This window comes from Staurois parvus, unplaced genomic scaffold, assembly GCF_062004578.1.
Source record: "Staurois parvus isolate SC_StPar_1 unplaced genomic scaffold, SC_StPar_1.0 ptg001284l, whole genome shotgun sequence".
Lineage (NCBI taxonomy): Eukaryota > Metazoa > Chordata > Amphibia > Anura > Ranidae > Staurois > Staurois parvus.
In genome coordinates, this window is record NW_028319080.1 from 215,634 (window position 1) to 239,796 (window position 24,163).

At 45.4% G+C, this 24,163-nt stretch overlaps 1 protein-coding gene across 3 annotated transcripts in view; it reads left to right on the top strand.

Annotated features, from left to right (window-relative positions):
• Positions 1-6,221: 6,221 nt before the first annotated feature.
• LOC149437506 (class I histocompatibility antigen, F10 alpha chain-like) overlaps positions 6,222-24,163 on the top strand; it is a 105,257-nt gene continuing 87,315 nt past the window's right edge. For all 3 annotated transcript variants that reach the window (XM_089660840.1, XM_089660842.1, XM_089660841.1), the window contains exons 1-2: positions 6,222-6,366; positions 19,020-19,280. In XM_089660840.1, the coding sequence (XP_089516966.1) occupies positions 6,294-6,366; positions 19,020-19,280 (334 nt within the window). In that variant the 5' untranslated portion in view covers positions 6,222-6,293. The remainder of the gene's footprint in view (positions 6,367-19,019; positions 19,281-24,163) is intronic.

Consider the following 24,163-nt stretch of genomic DNA (forward strand, 5'->3'; position numbering starts at 1 on the left):
TTACTGTGAAAAACTCAGCATCAGCTGGGATGGAGGAAATGAGTGTCGGTACGTCAGGCACTATAGGGGCAATGGGAGTCACAAGATCATTTATGGCCCTCAGGTCCTGCACAAATCTGTAAGAGCCGTCCGGCTTCTTAACTGGATTTATTGGGCTGTTGTATGGTGAAATCACCTCCTCAAGGACTCCTTCCTTGAGAAAGTGCTCCACCATGGGCTCTATTCCTTCCTCCTTTTCTTTTTACAAAGGGTATTGTTTATGAAACACAGGTTGAGCCCATGGTTTCAGTGTGGCCTTATATGGAGTGCAGGAAATGAATCCCACATCCAAGGAACTTTCTGCCCAAACTTTATCATTGATTGTTCCAGCAGGAAATAAAGGGTCATCTTTAGTAATCATTGTCATGGCAGGGATAATTGGTATATTGGCAGAGTGGGCCACAATACCACCTCTCCTTGTGGATTTTAGGTTGATGTTCAACTCTCCCAGGAGATCTCTCCCTAACAAGTTAACTGGACAATTGGGTATGATTCTGAATGAGTGATCTAACAGAGTGGTCCCGTGTATGGGATCAAAGATTGGAAGAGGCGGTGTTTTAAAAGTTTTGGTAAGTATCCCATTTATTCCCATAGAAGGTTCAGCATTCATTATCTCTCCCTTATAATAGTCCTCACTCAGGCTTGAGCACGTGGCTCCTGAGTCAAGTAAAAATGGGATGAGTCTTCCTTGTACATGTAAGGATACAAGCGGTTGTTCCTTATAAGAGTGAGAGACAAGTGGGAATGCTGGGATACCACCTTCTGGGCACCTTCATTTGTTTTGTGATTGCGTCTGCCAAGAGATGGGAAACCTCACATTCTACTGCGGCAGGTCCTTTTGTGGTTGGCCTTGGGAGGGGTTATGTTGGGCGCGGTCCTGAGTTTCATATGGACACTGACTTCTCCAATGATCCTCAGCTCCACAATTGAAACAACCCATGTCCCGTCCCCTATTATCCCCTCTTCTTCCCCTAAACCAGTGGTGGGCAACCTTTTTTTTCAACTGAGCCAAATCTCGCCAAAACCACGATTGAAATTTATTTTGAGAGCCACATTTTTAAAACTGAAAATACATAGGATGGTACACTGTTTTTAGTTTCAATAAGTTTTTATAGTAATTCATCCCCCATATAGTAATTCATCCCCCATAGTAATTAATCCCCCATATAGTAATTCATCCCCCATAGTAATTTATCCCCCATAGTAATTCCTCCCCCATATAGTAATTCATCCCCCATATAGTAATTCATCCCCCATATAGTAATTCATCCCCCAAAGTAATTCATCCCCCATATAGTAATTCATCCCCCATAGTAATTCCTCCCCCATATAGTAATTCATCCCCCATATAGTAATTCATCCCCCATAGTAATTCATCCCCCATATAGTAATTCATCCCCCATAGTAATTCATCCCCCATATAGTAATTCATACCCCATAGTAATTCATCCCCCATAGTAATTCATCCCCCATATAGTAATTCATCCCCCATATAGTAATTCATCCCCCATAGTAATTCATCCCCCATATAGTAATTCATGCCCCATAGTAATTCATCCCCCATATAGTAATTCATCCCCCATATAGTAATTCATCCCCCATAGTAATTCATCCCCCATATAGTAATTCATCCCCCATATAGTAATTAATTCCCCATATAGTAATTCATCCCCCATATAGTAATTAATTCCCCATATAGTAATTCATCCCCCATATAGTAATTCATTCCCCATATAGTAATTCATCCCCCATAGTAATTCATCCCCCATATAGTAATTCATCCCCCATATAGTAATTAATCCCCCATATAGTAATTCATCCCCCATATAGTAATTCATTCCCCATATTAATTCATCCCCCATATAGTAATTCATCCCCCATATTAATTCATCCCTCATATAGTATTTCATCCCCCACAGTACTATTCCCCCCCAAGTAGTAAGCCAAGTCCCCCCTGTGTCAATTCACTTACCTTTGCTCCGCGCGTTCCTCTCGCCGTGTTCCCCGCGCCGTTCCGGTCTTCAGGGTGGACTGTGAGAGGAGCCTAGCTCCCCTCACGTTCGTCACGCTGCCCCGCCTACACACATCCTGACAGCCAGTCACTAGCTATCAGGATGTGAGTGGCAGCGAGACTGGCCAATCATTGCTGGGCTAACTGCAGAGTCCTCGGCCGCCCGAGAGGAGGGAGGGGAGCGGGCGCCCGGCACACAGAAGAGCCGCATTAAAATGTGTAAAGAGCCGCATGTGGCTCGCGAGCCGCGGCTTGCCGACCACTGCCCTAAACCGACCTCTACCTTGGTTATTAAAACCACCCCTTCTCTTGTACTGTGGGTTTACCCGGGGAAAAGGACCTTCCTGAAAATGAGTGGCCACGGCCTTGGGTATCTCGAGACATCCAGCAGCATCTTTCTCAGTCAATTTCAATTGAAATTGTTCTCTGGTACAAGTGGGCCATTCAGAAATCATCTGTTTTACAGTTAACATGACACTGGGTTTTAGATTGGACAGGAAAGTCTGAATCAGTAGACTATGCATGGTGTCTTGTAATGTCAGTCCTGCCTCTTGTGTCCATGTCTCATTAAACCTTTTCCAAAAGTCTAACACAGTTTCTCCTGACTTTTGCTTGCAGGCTACTGCGGTAGGAAGAGAGGATCTAGATTGGAAAGCTCTTTCCATTTCTTCAGTGATCTCTCTCCACATATTGTTTCTACCATCTTCTGTGTTTAATTGATAATTTGTGGCAGTAGTATCACCTGCTTCTAAGATGGATATGGTCCTAACATTACCCCAATTCCAAGGGGAAGTTTGTCCCAATATTCCATCGAGGATAAGACGCATGTCCTCTTGTGTGTAATTTCTACCTTTGCATGCTTTCTTCAAATAGCTCACTGTAGCCATCGAAGAAACAGTAGGCTTTGGACAGTGTTTGATAATCCTATTTATGTCTTCTATCTCAATGGGTTTCTTCAATAGATTGTCTCCTATTGTCATGAAGGGCATTTGTTGTGTATTGGAATCAATACCATATTGGGTATTATTACGTGTGTGTGATGGACTTAGGATGTCTGTTATACCTAGACCATTAGCCATTCTAAACAGCAGAGAGCCTGGACTAGTGGATTCTTCAACAAGTGAGTCATCTGCTTCAGTAGTGGAAGAAACAGCTATTCCCCCTGTCGCTCCCTGTGTGTCAGAAGTTTGAACTACACTCTGGGAGTCCGTGGGAGTTTGAACTGTACTAGGCTGTGTGGCAGAAATTTGAACTGCACTAGGTATCTGGTAGGTCTGTGAAACTATTGGTAATGGTGGTGATGGGCCTGGAGGTGCAGTGGGATTCTGGACTGCATAATGTCCAGCTAGGAAATCAATATCCTCTTCAGTAAGAGATGGATAACGTTTTGTGGGCTGTGGGACAGGTGGGACACATGGGGGAGGAAATGGCATGAGAGGGTGTGTGGGTCTGTCTATTTCTGACTCCAATGCATGTATTTTTGTTGCATTTATATTTCTAACTTTGGCTTTATTTTGTTTCCCATTTTGTCTATGAAACCAAAGAGGAGCAAACTCTAACCAATTTTGTCCTCCCTTGGTCATGTATTTTTGGTCCCACGCAGGATCTCCCTCATACCATGGAAAAGCCTGTTTATCTCCTAAACAGAGACCCTTAACCATGTCCATATGAAAAATATCATTATCCCCATCACGGGGGAACGGGTCAACACTACCCATTAATTCACTCCAGTCCGCTATTTTATCTACCCAGGGATTAATTAGATAGTAATCTGTCCCACAGATACGGGCTACATAATCTTTACATGTCTCACCAACATTTGGGGGAGGGAGTTTATCCTTACTTTGACTACTCCCCATGTTTTACACTTGCAAAGGTCTGTGTTACAAATCTGTCCTATAGGCTGTCCCAAAAGACAGGGGTCAACTTCCAAATGACAATTTACTTTATAAAAATGTCTGGACTTAAGGTATTTATTTGGTCTCTCTCTAGTGGTTGACCAAAAGTGGAATTATAACCTGGATATACAATACTTCTAATAATATCCTGACTTAGACTATCTATAACCTTTTCTATCAATAAGCCTACAACACAATCTGAACAAGACATTTACATAGGCACCCAACTCAGTGTCACCATGCTTTCACCTTCCCCAGGTCATCAACCAATAAGGTCTAGCTGGAGGGGTGGTGCGTCTTACACTTTCGTTGAGAAAACCTTCAGTGACTTCTGGTCCATACACTTACCACCTGGACACTTGTGTCACACAAACAAATTATCTTATACTTCTATGCGATAGGAAGATAAGCAAAGAATTGCAGGACAAAACTGATCAACCCGGACTTTTCCTGGTTTCTTCTCAAAAGAAACTTAGTCTCTTCTCTAAGAGACTTGGCACTTCTACAAAGTGCTCTGGTCTTCCCAAAAGATCTGGTGCTTCCCAAAAACACACTGCGCCTGGCCACTGGCGTCTTATGACGCGAAGTCCAGTGCAACAAAGGGCCTGAAATTTTATCAGAGCCTTACGGCAAGACAGACTAATTGACAAAAATGACAAGAAATCTTACTTACCGAAGGGTGATTATTTCATCCCGGCGAACAAGCCCCCAGCTGAAAGGAATTGACTCTCATCCCTCTCAAGATACACTGACCCCCGTCTGTCCCTGGCTTGATCAGTGACTGTCCTCAGGCCTGGAGCCCACTCTGAGACACAGGAAACGCAGACACAAGGTGGTATCTCAGAATGAACTGATTTTATTCTTCTGTGTTTCAGCTTATATATGAAACTTCAAACAATGCATAAAAGTATAGAAGCCAATCAAATATCAGATATGCATAAGCCAATCATATGTGATATACGTCATATTTGAACTTCTAAGCACTTATGGAAATTTCCAAATTCTTAAGAAAAGAAATGTGTATATTTATTTTTAATATATTCAGGATGCACTTAACCACTAACTTTCAGTTTGATCTGATTAGAAGAAAAAGAGAACTTGGAGTTTAAGAGAAAGAGGAAGTTCTTTAGGTTTCTTGTAAAAAGTAACATACAACAGAAAGAGGAAGTTAGTTTTTAAGTTCTTTGAAAGACATAGAAATACAAGTTTTAACAAATATGAAATAATACTTATTCATAAATGGCAGAACTTAAGCTATCATTAAACAAAATGGCCTTAACTAATTCTTAGCACAAAATGGCGGTACTTTTAGGCTAAAAGACTAATTCCTTCAATGATGGGTTGTATTCAATGCATCACAGACACCCAGTAGAAGAACTCCCGGCTCCATAGGCACCAGAGCCCCTGAACTCGCTCCATAGACCCCTATTCGTCCATGCACACATCGACTTTTATCCGGATTATCAGCAGCAGAGTTTAGGGCCAGTAAAGCGTCCCTCTCCGGAGCGCAGAAGAATCGTGTTCAGGAAAGGAACATTTTGGTGGAAAAAACGCTAAATGCGGCAAAACGTCTAAGTCTAAAGCGCCGACCACGTTTAGCGTTTGGGTGTTTATTCATTTCAATGGCGAGTTCTCTGACCGATAAAATGACTGAACGTCCGAGCGCTAAACACATCTCATCTCATTACCGCATTTACACGCGTTTTTGCCGCATTTCGTGTTTTTCCTCCACCAGCAGAAAAGCGTTCCGGTGTACATGGAGCCTTATAGACGGATTTCTTCTACTCGGGATAAAAGTTTTCCATGAATTAATAAATGCTGACCATTGTAAGCACCCCTGTCAGTGGGAAATGGATGGGGGAATCTGGGAACAAGCTGGGAATGGTCTCTCTGAGATGATGGGGATTCCCCGGCATTGTCCTGAGTGTGTCTGTATGTCAGTGGGGGGGCATTAGATTGTAAACTCCTTCTCTGGGGTGGAATGGTGCGGAGGGATCTTTGTAGATCAATAGAGATCCCTCCTATGATTGATCCCCGGGGTTTCCTGTGGATCCCTCCCATGCCCGGTATCAGGAGATGATTGGGGGGATTTGCACATTCACAATCTTTGGATTCCTGGAATCCTATTGGTTGGATGTCTCCAGATTTCACTTTCACTTTGTGGCTTCTCCTCTCCAACCTTCTCATTGTCACTCTACCCGGTAACTGCTGACCCTCCACCTCCTGATTTTCCTATTGGGTAGAGAGGAAGCCTCCTCCAATCAGCACAGAGCTCCGCCCTCCTGTACACAGACTGTCCCTGAGCTGGGGGAAGTGGACGGTGAGGCGTTTTGGGGTCTCTATAGATGACAGCGGGGAGGATGAAGATGGTGACCCCCCTCATCCTGATGATTGTGGGGGTGTCAGGGGTGCAGTGTGGTAAGTAGAGGACAATATAGATGCCATGTTGTCAGTGGGGGGGATTTCCTCCAAGCGTTGTATAGAATGGTAGAAATCAATGTGTAGTGATAAAGGTAGAAGTATTGTGGAAGTGACAGCCATGTCCTGTCTGTGTGAAGATGACAATACGGCTCTCCAGGCTCTGAAGGCTGCTCCTGGATCGTGTGTACGGAGCGGGGGGATGGGCGGAGAGGTCAGGGCTCACCAGACATCACAGTGTATCCGCTGACAATACATTTCACCTTCTCACTGCTCACACCTATTTCCTGTTCTAGATGTGATCCTGGAGGGGGCGGTGTGTTCATTCTCCTCTGTCACATGGACATAGAACTGGGGGGGGACTTGTATTTCAGATTTGGATGGAGTGGTGAGGGGTCAGATCCTCTGGATGGATTGTATTGCTGTCTGTGTCCCCGTTAGGGAGACTCACCCCCCCCCCCCCATGTGTGCTGATCACCAAATCACAGGAACAACCAACATGATGTGTTGTCACCACACCAGGAAGAATGGGGACATTTGTTTCTGTGACAACTAGGAGGGGATTTCTTCTCACTTCCTGTTGAGTCTATAGAACAGGAAGTGAAGGAAGATCCCCCTAATGAGACCCAGATGGCAGAATACAGAGGTTGTTCCCTCCCCTACTTTATCCACAATAACAAACATTCAGCTTTAGATCTTCCTTTAGCCCCCGGTCACATCGCTGCGATTTAGCATGAGATTTGTGTGTCATGTGACTTGTAAATCGTATGCCAAGTCTCCCCCTATTGTCCGCTATCAGAGCGATCATATCGGCGCGGTTCTGACTTGGTCGCAGCCGCAGCGATTTCTACAGTAATACATGCACTACATTTGGTGCGATTTACATAGATACCTGTATCGGATGTCTTACAAATCGCACCTGAAATCGGCGGGTCCCCCGACTTTACTTCACTGTAAGTCGCAGGATTTCAGAGTCGGGTTTGATGTGAGCGGAGGATGAGGGCCGGTTCACACCGCCGCGATTTGGGAATTGGAATCGGATCTAATGAATGTGAATGTGAGTGTCTGAACATACGCCATTTGCTGCAGCGCCATTTCCACAGCCGTTCTTGTATGACTTTTCCTGCAGTTTGTTGCGATTTCACATACATAGACAATAGAAATCGCACGCAAAACGCACGTGTGTGGAAATATGCGCAATTTGTGATCATTTTCATTAACCCTTTCCTAGTTGTTTCCGGCTGTCTCTGCCTGTTCAAGCCGGACCCTCACATTGTTCCTCCCTTAGACTAGTACAGCCCCCCCCCATCCCCTCTGATAAGTAGCAGGACATGGAAAATGCAAGAAATCACCAGAAAACACAATGGAAGACGCAAGAAATTGTTGGGAAATCTTCACAAGTTGCAAACAAATGTTCAGAAAACGCGGTGAAATTGCAAATAAAAAGTGCTATTTTAAATTGCATCCACTGTGAACCAAACCTAAGGCCCCCATGTACACGGGACACTTCTGAACGATGGAAACTGACTGCTGGAAAACGTAGGTTAAAAAACGTCTGTTTAGCCGCGTTTGCATAACACGTTTCTGCGCGTTTGCGTTTGGAAGCGTTTTTCAAAGATGAGCACAGGAGAACCTCCCAAATGGCCAGAATGCAGTGAAAAGTGGTAAATTATTAACTATTTTGTACTGTTTCAGAGAAATACAGAGAGTAGAAGCAGGGACAGCAGTATGTGTTGAGATAATTAAGTGTGAGTTGCTCATTAACATTTCTTTTGTTTCCAAGGGTGGGAGAGGTCTGAGGTGTGAATGGTCATTACAATGTGTGACAAGATTGGTGGGAACATCCTGTGTTCAGTGTTTTGTCCATCTGAGTACCTTGACAATGCTTTCCATGCATTTTTCATGATGAAAAAAGGCTCTGAACAGCATTGGGAACTGGAAGAGGTAAAAAAAATGTCAAACGCAAATGCTTATAAACGCGATTTGCCGCGTTTACAAGCGTTTTGCGTTTGAAACGCTGATAAACCAACTACTGAACGCAAGTTTTCAGCGTTAAAAAAAAAAATGACTAAACTCAAATGCCTGTAAACGAAGATGTGTACATGGACACATAGAAGAACATTAGGGAGAGGTCAGGGGCTGCTGAAGAAAAATGCTGAACATCTCCTGAACGTGAGTTTATCAGCCGCAGTGTACATGAGCCCTAAACCCAACTCTAGTGACAACGTTTTCAGTTTCGGATAGATTGGGGAAGTGTTAGGACCTCTGTCTGCATTGTATTGGTGTCTGTCCTGCCATGAGAGATTCCCCCTCACTTCCTGTCCAGATGATGGGTGTCACACAGAGCAGGAAGAGGACATGGGGACACAGACAAGGTTTCACTACTTCTCTACCGGAACAATTTTTTATCTCACGTTAATATCAGCATTTATTGCTAGAAAATTACTAAAACCCCAAATTATTGTATATTTTCTGAAAGCAGAGACCCTGTAGAATAAAATGGCTGCAGTTACAAAGTTGTTTATCAAAGTCATAATTTCAGGAAAGAATACACTGTAGTGACATTTGGAGCAAACAAATAGCTGAGATTTTGGTAAAAGAAAATAGTTGTGCTTATGGGGTGATGGGGAGTGACAGCGCCTGCAGAGTCCTTTATAAGTGATTGTGTGGTTCTGGAGCTGCCGGATCACATTGTACCCCTACTCATTATCCAAACAAGTGTGAAAAGGTAAATAATAACACACACGCTGTTTGTGACAATCGCTTTATAAAAAAAAAAAACAAAACACAATCGATGTAGATCCATTATCAATCAGGATGAACACTGGCCACTGACCAGAGAAATAAATTAAGGGGTGGGGCATCCTGTGAGGTCACCACATGGCCCCCCTCCCTTGTGACATCAGTTTATTTAGGGGCGGGAGATGGAAGAACTGTCAGACGGCAGGAGTCTTCGTCTGGTGCGGAACTTTTTTTTTTCCGGCGTTCATCATGGTTGATGACTGATGATGGATATACAACCTGGAACATTAATTTTTTTTCAATAAATTACTTGTCAAAAACTGCGTGTGCATTTTTATTTACTTTTTGACACTTTTTTAGTGAATGAGTAGGTACAATGTACCCCTACTCATTCACATAGGTCCTGGATGCACAGTCTTTGCACCCATCTCTACATACCTGCTCATTTCTATCTACTTTCTATGTACTGCATGCAGCTCATTGGTGGATAAAAGTAAACAAATGTCTTTGCATGCTGTACATGACTCAGCACCCATGTGAATGAGCCCTAATGGTTTGGTTTGCAAATTGCTGCAATTAAAATAAAGGAGAAATATTGCGCAGTACAGCAAAGGGCAATGCACTGCACTACAACTCACTGCACATTGTGGTGCCGCATTGCTAACATGCGATCAGATGTAGTTTTTTTATTGCAGTAAATTGTCAGGACATTTATAATGATCGCACTGCCTTAAAGCATTTCTAAAGGCACTGGTTTGTAATATAAAATAATAAACATGTTCTACTCACCTGACCTGTGCAATGGTATTACACAGATAGACCTCAAACTTCCTCTTCTTAAGCCCCCACCTGCAGTCTTGGCTCCTCCTTTTCTCTGACCCCATAGCAAGCCACTTACTATGGGGTCAAATATGCAGGCTTGATCCCCAGCCAGGCTGTGTGCATCCATAGACACACAAAGTGCAGCTTGTCCCTGTCCCTTCCACACAGGATTGGACTGACAGCAGCAATAGTCAATGGCTCCCACTGCTTTCAGCAAAGTCTGTGAGATCAGGAAGAGGGGAGGGAAGACCTGCAGAGGATGCATTGAGGTAACAAATATTTTAGCTTTAGAACCCCTTTAACACGGCATATTTCAGTGTGCATTGTGACCGCCATTAATGCACCACAAGGGAACGCAGAAGTGGGAATTCAGCCTGAAAGTGAAGCAGTTATTTCCCCGCACAGAGCTGAGTAACGTTTACTTTCATTTCCTCCAGTCCCCAGCAGTGTGTACTCACCATCAGAGGCCAAACAAAAGCCTGGAGACATTTAAATACTGAATATATTCTTTCCAGATGATTGCTAAGTTTTGTGTTGTGTCTGGAGTTCTCTTTTAACAGTGATTGCAGGTTCACTTTTAAGGAGAAGTATGGCCAAAGCTTTTTTGGTTGTACTTCTCTTCTGGGTCACAGGAGTTACCTTATTTCCTGCTAAAGTCTACTGTCCGCTGACATTACAGAGCCGCGCCAATTTTTGGTTGTATCCCGCCAACAATGTCAGGGTCCACCCAGATGTCTGACTGGCAGCTGGCTCAGGCTCTCAGCATGCCACTTCCCCCTTCACAGCCTGACACTTCAGTGAGCACTGGAGGAGCAGAGCAGAGAGCTGGTGAATGACAGTCACCTGCTCTCTGCAGACTGAAGACTGAGAACTGAACGATCAGCAGTGATGTGATCACTCAGTGCTTGGTCTTAGAGCCGGTGAGGAGAAAGCTGCAGCTGCATAGGTCAGTATGAATTTTTGCTTTTTTGACATACCACACTTCTTTAAAGTTTTACAAGTAAAAGAACATATCTCCTCCTCGCTGCCTGTCCATCTTTGGATCACTTTTCTGAGGCATAGCAGTCCTTGCCCCTCGGGTGAATGAGGCCGGAGAAAAGGTTTCCTTTAGGCTTACTGAGGGGTTTAGGTTTATTAAAGGTTTACTTTAGATTTTTTATGTTTTGAAAGTGCGGTCTGTTCATTATTGGTTATGTAGAATGTTTCTATATTTTATCATTTTCCATTATGCTTTTTTATCTATTTTTAATGAATTTCCTTTTTCTGATTTTTAAATTTATCATCAGATCCTTCTAGGAGATGTGATTAGTGTAATTGATTTTATATTATTATTGGGGGTGCAGTTCTGTGAATAGAAATATATATTCATCAAAAAAATCTTTTGAAAGATGAAAAAAATGATGTGATGAAATTAAATAAATTCTGGACCGAAACTGAAAATTCAGGATGCATTTAGCCGAAAATATACAGGGCTTTTTTCAGTAGGAACGCGGGGAAATGCAGTTCTGACACCTCCAGCTATGGATGTATGTAATGGCAAGGGGTGCTGGAAGGTCTATTGATGCTGGCTGCTGGGGGATCTTTTGTCACTGGGGATCTATGTGTGGTGGTCTATTGTTGTGGGGGAGGTCTCTTGTTGCTGGTGGGGGATGTATTGTTGCTGGAAGGAATATACTGTTGAGGGACGGGTCTTAGCTGCTGTCTGCTAGGCAGTCTATTGATGCTGGCTGCTGGGAGATCTGTTGTAGCTGCTGGGGTCTATTGTTGATGGGGTGGTATTTTGTTGTAGGGGTCCATTGTTGCTGGTGGATCTATTGTTGCTGGGAGGTCTGTTGCTGCTGGCTGCGGGGGATCTGTTTTACTGCTCTTCTTGTTTTTAACAAATTCCATGCAAATTACTTGGCACCAAAAATGATACTTGACTCTGTACTCTCTAAAAGGAGCGGTACTGGGAGGTGGGTAGGAATGTCCAGACCTGCAGTCAGCGCCTTGGTGTATTGTTCCCATGAGCCCCTGTACCTGCATCCTGTCTGCTTCCTGCCTGATCCTGACTCTGCTTGATCCTGACTCCGAACGAACTCAGCCTGTCCTGACCTCGGCTCTTTAGCTGACTACTCTCTGCCTGCTCCTCCTGTACCTATCTGCCCGATAGTTACCGACCCGGCCTGCCTGACTACGCTTGTGTTCCCGCACATATTGAGACTAGCTTAAGGTTTGGTTTTGCACTGTGTGCTCTGTGTATTGTGTACCTTAAATAAATTATATTACTTTTACACCGTACTTGAAGCCTGCGTTTCCCTGTGTCAGTCCACACATCTCTGGTCATACCTGGAGCCCTGACATTACACCAAGGCCAATCCTGACCAGAAGTGGCTGCACAGGGAAGCCATTTTGGCTTGTTGTGAAGCCTGCTGCTCCGCCTGATGGCCCGGTGCCTACTGCCAAGCCTGATGTGCCTCTGTCCGCTGCCCAGCCTGAATGTGCCTCTGTCCGCTGCCCAGCCTGATGTGCCTCTGTCCGCTGCCCAGCCTGATGTGCCTCTGTCCGCTGCCCAGCCTGATGTGCCTCTGTCCGCTGCCCAGCCTGATGTGCCTCTGTCCGCAGCCCAGCCTGATGTGCCTCTGTCCGCAGCCCAGCCTGATGTGCCTCTGTCCGCTGCCCAGCCTGATGTGCCTCTGTCCGCTGCCCAGCCTGATGTGCCTTTGTCCGCTGCCGAGCCTGATGTGCCAGCCCCTGATGTCCAGCTAAACTGGCCAATAACTGATTCCCAGCTTGCTCCGGGAGATCCTGTGTCCAGTAACCTGCCTTCCTGGGTTCTCCTACACAAGGAGAAGTCTACCAGCAGGAAACCCAGACAGTCGGTTGACTCTGGCAGTAGGATATCCGGCCAGTTACCTGACCCGGGCGGTGGAACATTTTGCCCACTAAGGACTGTTTGGAGCTTTTTGAGGCCGCTCCTTGAGGGGGGGTACTGTCAGGAATGGACTCACTATTAGTGGTGGGACTCATCTGCCGTGTGGGCTTCAGTACCAGGGCTGGCCAGCGGGTGCTCTCAGCAACCAGAAGCTCACTCCTGCAATCAGCCATCACCTGAGGCTGATTGCAGGAGGTGTATTTAAGGAATGGCCAGACCTGCAGTCAGTGCCTTGGTGTATTGTTCCCATGAGCCCCTGTACCTGCATCCTGTCTGCTTCCTGCCTGATCCTGACTCTGCTTGATCCTGACTCCGAACGAATTCCGCCTGTCCTGACCTCGGCTCTTTACCTGACTACTCTCTGCCTGCTCCTCCCGTACCTACCTGCCCGATAGTTACCAACCCGGCCTGCCTGACTACGCTTGTGTTCCCGCACATATTGAGACTAGCTTAAGGTTTGGTTTGGTTTTGCACTGTGTGCTCTGTGTATTGTGTACCTTAAATAAATTATATTACTTTTACACCATACTTGAAGCCTGCGTTTCCCTGTGTCAGTCCACACATCTCTGGTCATACCTGGAGCCCTGACAGACAGTGCTCAGAGGAGGGTAGAGGGTGGAACCCAGGGGCGGTGCTCAGAGGAGGGTAGAGGGTGGAACCCAGGGGCGGTGCTCAGAGGTGAGTAGGGGGTGGAGACAAGGAGTGACTCAGAAGGAGGGAGGTCCTGCACCTATTCTCTGGGAAAAATAGCCCTGTATATATTTATATACATTTTATATATAATTGTATTCAATTTCATAATTAACCACTTGCCTACCAGGCACTTATACCCCCTTCCTTACCAGGCCAATTTTCAGCTTTCAGCGCTGCCGCACTTTGATTGACAATTGCGCGGTCATGCAACATTGTACCCATATGAAATTTTGATCATTTTTCTCTCACCAATAGAGATTTCTTTTGGTGGTATTTAATCGCCACTGGGCGCTTTACTTTTTGCGCTATAAATAAAAAAAGTGCAAAAAATTTGAAAAAAAAAAAAGTTTATTTGTTTCTTTTATAAAATTTTTCAAACAGGTATTTTTTCTCCTTCACTGATGTGCGTTGATGAGGCAGCACTGATGGGCACTGATAGGCGGCACTGATGGGCACTGATAGGCAGCACTAAAGGGCACTGATAGGCAGTACTAATGAGGTGGCACGGATAGGCGGCACTGATAGACAGCACTAAGTAGGGGTCACGGATAGGCGGCACTGATATGCATCACTGATAGGCGGCACTGATAGGTGACACTGATTATGGGTACGGATAGACGGCACTGACTGGCATCACTGCTGGGCACTGACAGGCGGCACTGACTGGCACAACCCCTGGGCACTGACTGGTGGCACTGACTGGCAGCACTGCTGGGCTGCACTGGTGGGTGGCACTGGTGGGCAGCACTGGTGGGTGGGCACAGGTGGGTGGCACTGGTGGGCACAGGTGGGTGGCACTGGTGGGCACAGGTGGGTGGGCACAGGTGGGTGGCACTGGTGGGCACAGGTGGGTGGGCACAGGTGGGTGGCACTGGTGGGCACAGGTGGGTGGCACTTCTGGGCACAGGTAGGTGGCACTGCAGAGTGGCACAGGTGGGTGCACTGCTGGGCACAGGTGGGGGCACTGCTGGGCACGGGTGGGCGGAGCTAGTGGGCGCACTGCTGGGCGGAACTTGCGGGTGTCACTGCTGGGCACCGATCATCAGGGCACTGATCATCAGTGCCCTGATGATCGGTGCCGATCCCCGCTCTGACAACTGCCGGTTCTCGGCAGTACTTTCCTCACGATCTGACAGCGTGAGGAAAGTGCAGCCGAGAACCGGCACTTGCATTTCCCTGTGATCAGCATGTCATTGGATACCGCTGATCACGTGGTAAAAGGCCGGTATGATCGGCCTTTTACCACATCTCGTGATCACGGAGATCGCCGGGTGCGCGCCCCCTGGGGCGCGCAGGAGAGCGCGTTCTGGGAGGACGTCATATGACGCCCACCCAGAACTGGCCGGCCGCGGTGAAGCCGTCATTCAGCTATGCGCGGTCGGCAAGAGGTTAATATCATTAATTTAAATCAATATGAATTTATTTTCTGCACCTTTTCGGCTAGTTTCACACTGCACCTTTTTTTCTATCGGCAGAACGCAGATAATCCTATTTTCGGCCAATCATTTGGCAGCAGAAACATCGCTGCGTCCCTATTTGTATGGAGTGATTTTTGGCTTTTGCTAGTTTTATGGACACCTACAGCTCCTCATACATCGCTGGATTCAGGATTCTAGTTGGGAGTCGGGAGATTTCTACACTTTTCTGGGATTTTTCTTCCCCCTTTTTTTTAGATTAATTGGTTTTCTTCCCAAATTCTTCCTAAATCAATTTTATATCTCTCAGATACCTCAGAGGGAGGAATATATCAGTAGTATACCCATTTCTGATCAGCCTGTTCCAGAGTCTCACTCCTTTAGCTGCAACTTCTCTTATGTATAATAAAAACCAAATCAAAAGTTGGAGTAAAGCCAAAAATCAGTTTTGTGTGGCTGATCCTTACAAGGGGCTCTCCAGATTATAGTAGAAGTAATGGCAGTATTTTGTTAGCATTGGATAGAGTGGGGAGGGATGAGACCCCCCAATGTACCCTCTATATATCCTATTACTGGTATCCCTGAGAGTGGGGCTCGGCCATCTGATTTTGGTCTGATTTTTAGTGTGATTATGTCGTGTGACTTGGTTGTGTTTTGGATTTGGTTTGCATATTCTTTGGGTCCAAAATCACACTGGAATCACAGCAAAGTAGTCCAGCAACGTTTTCCAAAATCACTCCATGCTGAGTTCCATTGATGTGAATGGGCACCATTGACAACAACGTGATTTCCGTTGTCATTCGATTCTGTGCAACTAAAATCGCATCTCAAATTGTACTGCTGTGGACCCGGCCTAAATGTGAAAAAAAATCCCAAATTATGGTTAGATCCAGAACAGGAATAGAAGGGAAATCTTCCAATGGGGACACTAGTTCTGGTGACAACCATAGTTTACTGAACTACGGAGGAATTACTTCTCATTTCCTGGGTTGGCTATAGTACAGGAAGTAAAGAGAAGACTCACCAATGGGACATATAGCAAAAACTGACAAAGGTCATAACCCTACCTTACTCTATTCAAATGGGAAAAAGTTTTACATTCAATTCTACTAAAATACTGGCGCTTATATATATACTGTATATTGGTAACAAAAAGATGAATTGTTGCCAATAGTAACTAGTTGGGATCCTTGTGAACCTGTATTGTGAAAACTTTGGGTGCCTCTCCAGGTTTTAATCCAATCTTGGTGACTCCCACTGATAGTACTGGCTTGGGAAGAGCCCATTCTGGCTCAATACATTCAGTAGGAGAGAAGGAAGCTCCTGAACACCGCACACCAACGAGACTTCATCCAGGCCATGCCTCCCAGACGCGTTTTGTCCCACAGGGTTTGTCAGGGTCCGCTGCGGCGTCTGTCCCGGCACATGCGCAGTCGCGGCGGCTCGCGCTGGGCCGCGGCTGAAGGAGACTCGCGCATGCGCAGTAGGCGCCGCGAGTACACGCTGGGCAACCAATGACAGCGCAGGGCGCGGTATATAAAGATGCCCTGCGCTGTCACAAATTGCCGCAAGGTCTTTCCTGCTACCTGTGTTTCTGTACCCTGAGTTCTGTTCCTGTTGTGACCTGGATTGCCCTGACTACGCTGCCTTCTCCTATCCTGACCCCTGGCTTATCTGACCTCTCTGTGGACTGACCACCCCGGTATTGACCCTGCGTGTGACCCGACTATCCTTTGCCTGCCAATTCTGTACCTTGCTGCTCCCACGGTAACGACTGGTCTGTCTGACTGCGATCCATCCATCCATCCATCCCGCCTGGTCCTGCCGGTCTCTTCACATCAGACTTTCCTCCTGTATCCATCCCCTGTGGTCCCCTCTGCCACGGGTGGGAGTGCTCAGAGGCCGTGACCTGGTCCTGGTCTGCTTCAAGTCCATCCCCACCATCAGGGGCCCTGGTGAATACGCAGACCGGGACTTAGACTCCACGCTCTGGGTAATCCTGTCCGGTGGGCTGCCAGAGGTACCACCTGGCGGATCATAACAGGGTTACACAGATTGGGGCGTGGCTTGGGCGGAAATGGCTGAGGCTGCTTTCACCTCGGGGCACCTCGGGTGACTGTCGGGTCTCGTTGGTTTGCAGCGATCAGGAGCTTTCTTCTCTCCTACAGTAAGGATCCTTGTTTATTTTTCAGCACTGCATTGCAGAGAGTTGGTTGCTGGTGACAAATCATTGATCTCAGATCACTTTTCTTACACAGACCCCACATTGTCCTGTAATTCTCATCATTGTGTAGTAGTGCAGGGCCCCCCTCCCCCACCCTTACTGTCTCTCATCACATTTATAATAATTTAATTCCTCCCATCACTTTATTTTTGGTTCTGGACATCAATCTTGTATCCTCAGTACACAATGGTCCTTGTTATTTGTAGCAGATTAAACATTGGTGATGTGGATGAATTATGTTGGGTCTGATTTACTAAACCATATATGTGTGTATGGCAGGGCTTGGAGCTCATGTGAAATTCTATGATCACAGCATTCAGTCTGCACCCTCCATGTGTACCAATGTGCACCCTCCATGTGTACCAATGTGCACCCTCCATGTGTACCAATGTGCACACACAGACTACAACATATACACAAAATGTATTCATCTCTGTCAATATTATAAATCTTCATATAATATAACAATAAAGCTGCGTCATGTACATACAATGATTGTTAGAGGATGTTGTAATAAACCCGAGATTGTATAAGGGCCAATTCATACTCTATGCAGTGACAGGAAACGATTGTTTTGTATTGCAGTTGCAATGCAGCCTAGTGCTGGGATGTAATGCAGACATGCGGCATTTTATTGCTGTGCATCGGGCTGAATCACACTGCAATCTTGGGCAGCACAGCGCATTTTGTACACTTTAAATAAAGTTGGTACAAAACATAAAAGGGAGTAGTGCTGAATCACGTACCACACTGCCCCTTAGCACAGCCGACAATGCAGAGCGGCCACAGCAGTGAATTGCTCCGGTTGCTCTGCGGTTTGCACCTCCACAGAGGTACATCTTAGTACAGACGTTCAAGCACTATGGGCTCTTTCACATAGGTAGCTGGGGGATAATAACAATGGGTGGCTGATCCACAGTTTTACTGCCCCCCGATTACCCACCAAACACTAATAATACAGCCTGACAGGGCTATGCAGAGGCTGTGGCTGCGATGCTTTGCTTCATGGCTGCACCATTTTTATCTTGGGTTGCCGGGTCTGACGGGTCGCACTGCTTGTCAAACTCACCCATTGAGACTAATGGGGCCGCACCACGACTATAACCCAAACACTTCCAACGAATATCCGATTGCCTCTCGGGGGATCAGGAAGGAATTTTTCCCCGCAGGAGCAAATTGGATCATGCTTTGCTGGATTTTTTGCCTTCCTCTGGATCAATTGTGGGTGTAGGATTATAACTTTTTTTTTATGGTTCAACTGGATGGACTTTTGTCTTTTGTCAGCCAGACTAACTATGTAACTTGGCTAACAGTTGCAGAAATGTCACACGATATAAAATCGCACTTCAGCAATTAAAAAGTCTAGAAAATACATTATCAGGTGGCAGTAGCACCTCCTGAACGCCTGTCAGCCATTACTATACCCCCCTTGTATATGTGTGGATACAGGGAGGGGGATGCCTCTGCTGCCTGTGATTCGCTGTTCGCAGTGACAACATCCTGGTGGGATCGGTGAGGCAGGTCCAGAGTTGTGTCCAGCCATGGCTGAGCTCATCCCTAATTACATCATTCATTATGGTCAGTGTAGATCAGTGATACAAGATGGGGATTGCAGTTCATAGGGGGGATTGTTGTACTAATAATAGTAAATTCATATCATCTTTATCACATTGGAGGGGATTATTTCTGTACATTGTTCTCTTCACACTGAAGTAGACATGACCTGATCTTATTCCGGCAGTGATCTGGGTCAGGGATGACACTTGTATGTATCCATTATATACATTATGCTGTGTGATGTGTACAGGATGTATATATAACAGTCTGTATGTCTCTCTATCAGACAGTCACTCTATGCGGTATTATTACATTGGAGTCTCCTCTCCGGGATCCGGGCTCCCTGTGTTCTCTATAGTCGGATATGTGGATGATAAGGAAATAACAAATTATAACAGCGACACTCGGCAGCATCTTCCCAAGACTGAATGGATGAAGAAACTGGAACCTGACTACTGGGAGAGGAACACACAAATAGGTCGGAACACTGAGCCTGTTTTCAAGCACGATGTACAGACATTGATGAGCCGATTCAACCAGACTGGAGGTGAGACAATTCTTACATTTCTATTTCTTTATTACACCAAATACAAACCCTGCAGACAGGATACAGGGGGGGAAAGGCCGACAAACACAGGAGAGATGAGACATTCAATGAGACTTATAGATGATCACAGCTTGATTAACCACTTCCCGCCCGGCCTATAGTAAAATGATGGCTGGGTGAGCCTCTTGTCCATCCTGTAGGGTGTCATATGACGTCCTTCCCGGATTGTGCTTTGCGCATGCTCGCAGGGCCAAGCTGTGGCAAGATCTATCACCGGCTGTGTAGCTCAAACACGGCCAATGACAGATCTGTGTACTGGCCCTGTTGCCAGTACCATGTGACCTGCTGTGACCAATCACAGCAGGTCACATGATAGTTGTATACAATGGATGGCTTCCTTTCATGCCATCCACTATATACAAGTTTGTCTAGCTGTGAATGGTCACAGCGATCACATGCACAGGGTGCGCCAATCACAACCCATCTGTGTCTTGTGATTAGCCGTGGCCAATCACAGCTAATCACAAAAAAAACCCTGAATCAATGGTTTTCATTCAGTTAAATGCTTGCTTATAGCAAAGAAATTATTTATTATAAGCAATCAAATTGTGTAAAAAAAAAATAAAAAATACAACATCCCCAAAGTAGTACAATGTTACTATGGTAACATTATACTACTTTGGTCATAGTGTAATATGAAAAATAAATCTTAAAAAAAGAGAAAAAATGTTAATAAAAAATATTGATGTTATGGGTGCTGTAGAGACATTTATAGTGGAAGTTCAGCTAAAACCTGAATCTAACACTAAGGCTACATTCACACCTAAGCGTCATGTTTCATGTTGCATTTTTTTGGAACAGAATTGCATGTTTTTACAGCTTTTGTCAGGCATTTGTTCAACTTACAGGGGTAGAGAGCTGCTATTTGAGCAGAAAACACATTACCAAACGCTTGAAAAAAAGCTAAAAATAAAGCTCATGTCGTGCTTTTCAGGCGTTTACATTGAAGCCTATGAGGACAAAAATGCTCAATTCTGCCTGAAAAACTTTTTTTGAGTGACAGGCATTTTGCTACAAGCGACAGAACGCTCAGGTGTGAACAAGGGCTATGGAAAACAATCGTTTTTTGCTTGTTGAGCATTTGTGTGCTTGGAGCTACAAGCTATAAAAAGCTGAAATGTGAACGAGGCCTAAACCTGCTCCCAGCCCATTCTAAGCCTCATCTATGTTACCGTGTAAAGAGAGCTCTATACTCCCCTATTCTGGAGCTGCTCCGGTCTGGTCCCAGGCTGAGCTGTCAGCAGCGGCTGTTGTGTAGAGCAGTGGCAGCCGACAACGAATGCCCCATAGTAAGTCTATGGGTGGCTCCATTTCCTAGTCACTTCCCAGCCGTTGTCGGCTTTCTCTCTCTACACAGAAGCCGCAGCTGGAGACCAGCCCAGAGCAGCTTTAGATCAGGTAAGTACAGCGATCTTTTCTTTACAGGGTTAGATAGATGAGGATTAGAATGGGGGTGGGAGCAGGTTTAGCATTAGTTTGGTTTTGGCTGAACTTCCACTTTAATCCCTTTTACCAAGCTCTGAATAAACAACAATTAACGGCTAAGTTTACCTTTGGAACACGTTACAGGAGGATCATGTAACATGTTCCAGCTCCTGCCTCCTCTCCTCCTATCTCCCCTCCCTGTGACAGCGAACGGGGGATCCTCTCCCCACATCTGCTATCACAGAGAGGGGGGATCTGGGGAGAAGGTGCAGATGCTGGAAAATGTTACAAGTTCCATCCTAAAAGCGGGTACAACATGTAACATGTTCCAAAGGTGATAAAAATAAAGCAATACCCCACACCACCCCTAATCCAGGGAAACAAAATACAGGTTGCCACTAATTCACTGACGTGTTTCCACAACTGGAAATGTATATATAAAGAGTCCAGTGCAACAAAAAAAAAATCAATTGTGTGGAAAGCAATCGATGGACATAACAATAAAATACAGTGCATATAAGAGAATACAGTACACAAATAAAAAAGATTGTTTTTCAAAAATTATAACAAAGCAATCAATCCACACAAAGTGTTAACCAAAAAGTTATGGAATAAATACGATATAAAACCTAAATAGTGGCTATGTGTATCATTTCGAACATCAAAAACAAAAATCAATCGATATAAACAAAAAAAGTTGAACTATCAAAGTGCTGTGCAATAAAACTTCTATAACACCCAAATAGTGTCCATGTTAATTATTTAAAATGTCCGAAACGCCAAACACTACAGAAAGGTCATGTGATGAAATCGTCCCAATTAGCCAAATATGGGCTTGTTCACACTTGACTTATTTCTAACTCTTGCCAAACGCCACAATAGCATTAGACAGGCATTTAGGAAGTGTTTTTAGCGCTCCCGAAATGCCCTATGGGTATTTTTGAGGCGTTTGATAGGCATTTGCAAAGAGTGAAAACTGCACCACAAACGCCTATAATGAAGTTTAATGGTATTAACACTCCGCAAATGTCTCACAAACGCCCCGCAAATGCCTGCCAGGCGTTTGAGGAGTGTCACCATAGAGTTGAATGGGAGGCTTCAACTCCTCCTGACTGACATGAGGCATCAGTTTTGCAGCAATGCGATACTTCAGTGTGAACAGCACTGTGTGCTGCCATGTGCAGAATTTTCATAGGTGTTTGAGAAGCGTTAAAAACTCTTCCCTAAATTCCTGTCTGACGCCTGCTGACAAAGCTAGTGTGAACTTAGCCTTAGTGCACAAGATACCCTCCTTCCGTGTAATAATATAGACATACAGTTGTGTTCAAAATAATAGCAGTCAGACATCACTAACCGGATCAATCACTGTTTTTGGTAAAAAAAATTATTTCTACATGGCAAATAATTTACTAGCAGGTGTGGTAGAGCAGTGGTCGGCAAGCCGCGGCTCGCGAGCCACATGCGGCTCTTTGCAAACTTAAATGCGGCTCTTCTGTGTGCCGGGCGCCCGCTCCCCTCCCCTCCCTCCTCTCGGGCGGCCGCCCCCTCCCCTCCCCTCCCCTCCCTCCTCTCGGGCGGCCGCCCCCTCCCCTCCCTCCTCTCGGGCGGCCGCCCCCTCCCCTCCCCTCCCTCCTCTCGGGCGGCCGCCCCCCTCCTTCCTCTCGGGCGGCCGCCCTAAAAGTCAGGACTCTGCAGCTGTCAGGATGTAGGCGGGGCAGCCAGGATGTAGGCGGGGCAGCGTGACGAACTCCTCTCCTCTCACAGTCCGCCCTGAAGACCAGAACGGCGCGGGAACACGGCGAGAGGAACGCGTGGAGCAAAGGTAAGTGAATTGACACAGGGGGGACTTACTATATGGGGGATGAATTACTATATGGGGGACTTACTATATGGGGGATGAATTACTATATGGGGGATGAATTACTATGGGGGATGAATTACTATATGGGGGATGAATTACTATATGGGGGATGAATTACTATATGGGGGATGAATTACTATATGGGGGATGAATTACTATGGGGGATGAATTACTATATGGGGGATGATTTACTATGGGGGATGAATTACTATATGGGGGATGAATTACTATATGGGGGATGAATTACTATATGGGGGATGAATTACTATATGGGGGATGAATTACTATATGGGGGATGAATTGCTATGGGGGATGAATTGCTATGGGGGATGAATTGCTATATGGGGGATTAATTACTATGGGGGATGAATTACTATGGGGGATGAATTACTATATGGGGGATGAATTACTATGGGGGATGAATTACTATATGGGGGATGAATTACTATATGGGGGATGAATTACTATATGGGGGAGGAATTACTATGGGGGATGAATTACTATATGGGGGATGAATTACTATGGGGGATGAATTACTATATGGGGGATGAATTACTATATGGGGGATGAATTACTATATGGGAGATGTATTTTCAGTTTTAAAAATGTGGCTCTCAAAATAAATTTCAATCGTGGTTTTGGCGAGATTTGGCTCAGTTGAAAAAAAAGGTTGCCCACCACTGTGGTAGAGTAATTGAAATCCAACAGACCCAACAGTCATGACATGCATGCTGCTGATTCTGTGTAATTGAATCACTAATTGAAAGGGACATGTTCAAAATAATAGCAGTGTGGAGTTCTATTAATGAGGTCATTTATTCTTTGAAAAACAGGTGGCAAGTATTGCCCTTATTTAAGGAAGGAAGGCAGCAAATGTTGTACATGCTGGTTACAGTGCATTTCTCTCTGAAATTCTGAGGAAAATGGGTCGTTCCAGACATTGTTCAGAAGAACAGCTTACCTTGATTAAAATGTTGATTGGAGAGAGGAAAACATATAAAGAAGTGCAGAAAATGATAGGCTGCTCAGATAAAATGATCGCAAATGCTTTAACATGGCAACCAAAAGCTGAAAGACGTGGAAGAAAGCGAAAAACTACCATTCAAATGGATAGAAGAATAGCCAAAATGGCAAGGACTCAGCCAACAATCAGCTCCAGGAAGATGAAAGAAGGTGTAAAGTTCCCTGTGAGTACTGTTACAATTAGAGGACGCCTATGTGAAGCCAAGCTATCTGCAAGAAGTCCCCGCAAAGTCCCACTGTTGAGAAAAAGACGTGCTGAAGAGGTTACAATTTGCCAAAGAGCACATTGACTGGCCTAAAGAGAAATGGCGCAACATTTTGTGGACTGATGATAGTAAGATTGTTCTTTTTGGGTCTAGTGGGCGGAGACAGTTTGTCAGACGACCCCCAAACACTGAATTCAAGCAACAGTGCACTGTGAAGACAGTGAAGCATGGTGGTGCAAGCATCATGATATGGGGATGTTTCTCATACTACGGTGTTGGGCCTATTTATCGCATACCAGGGATCATGG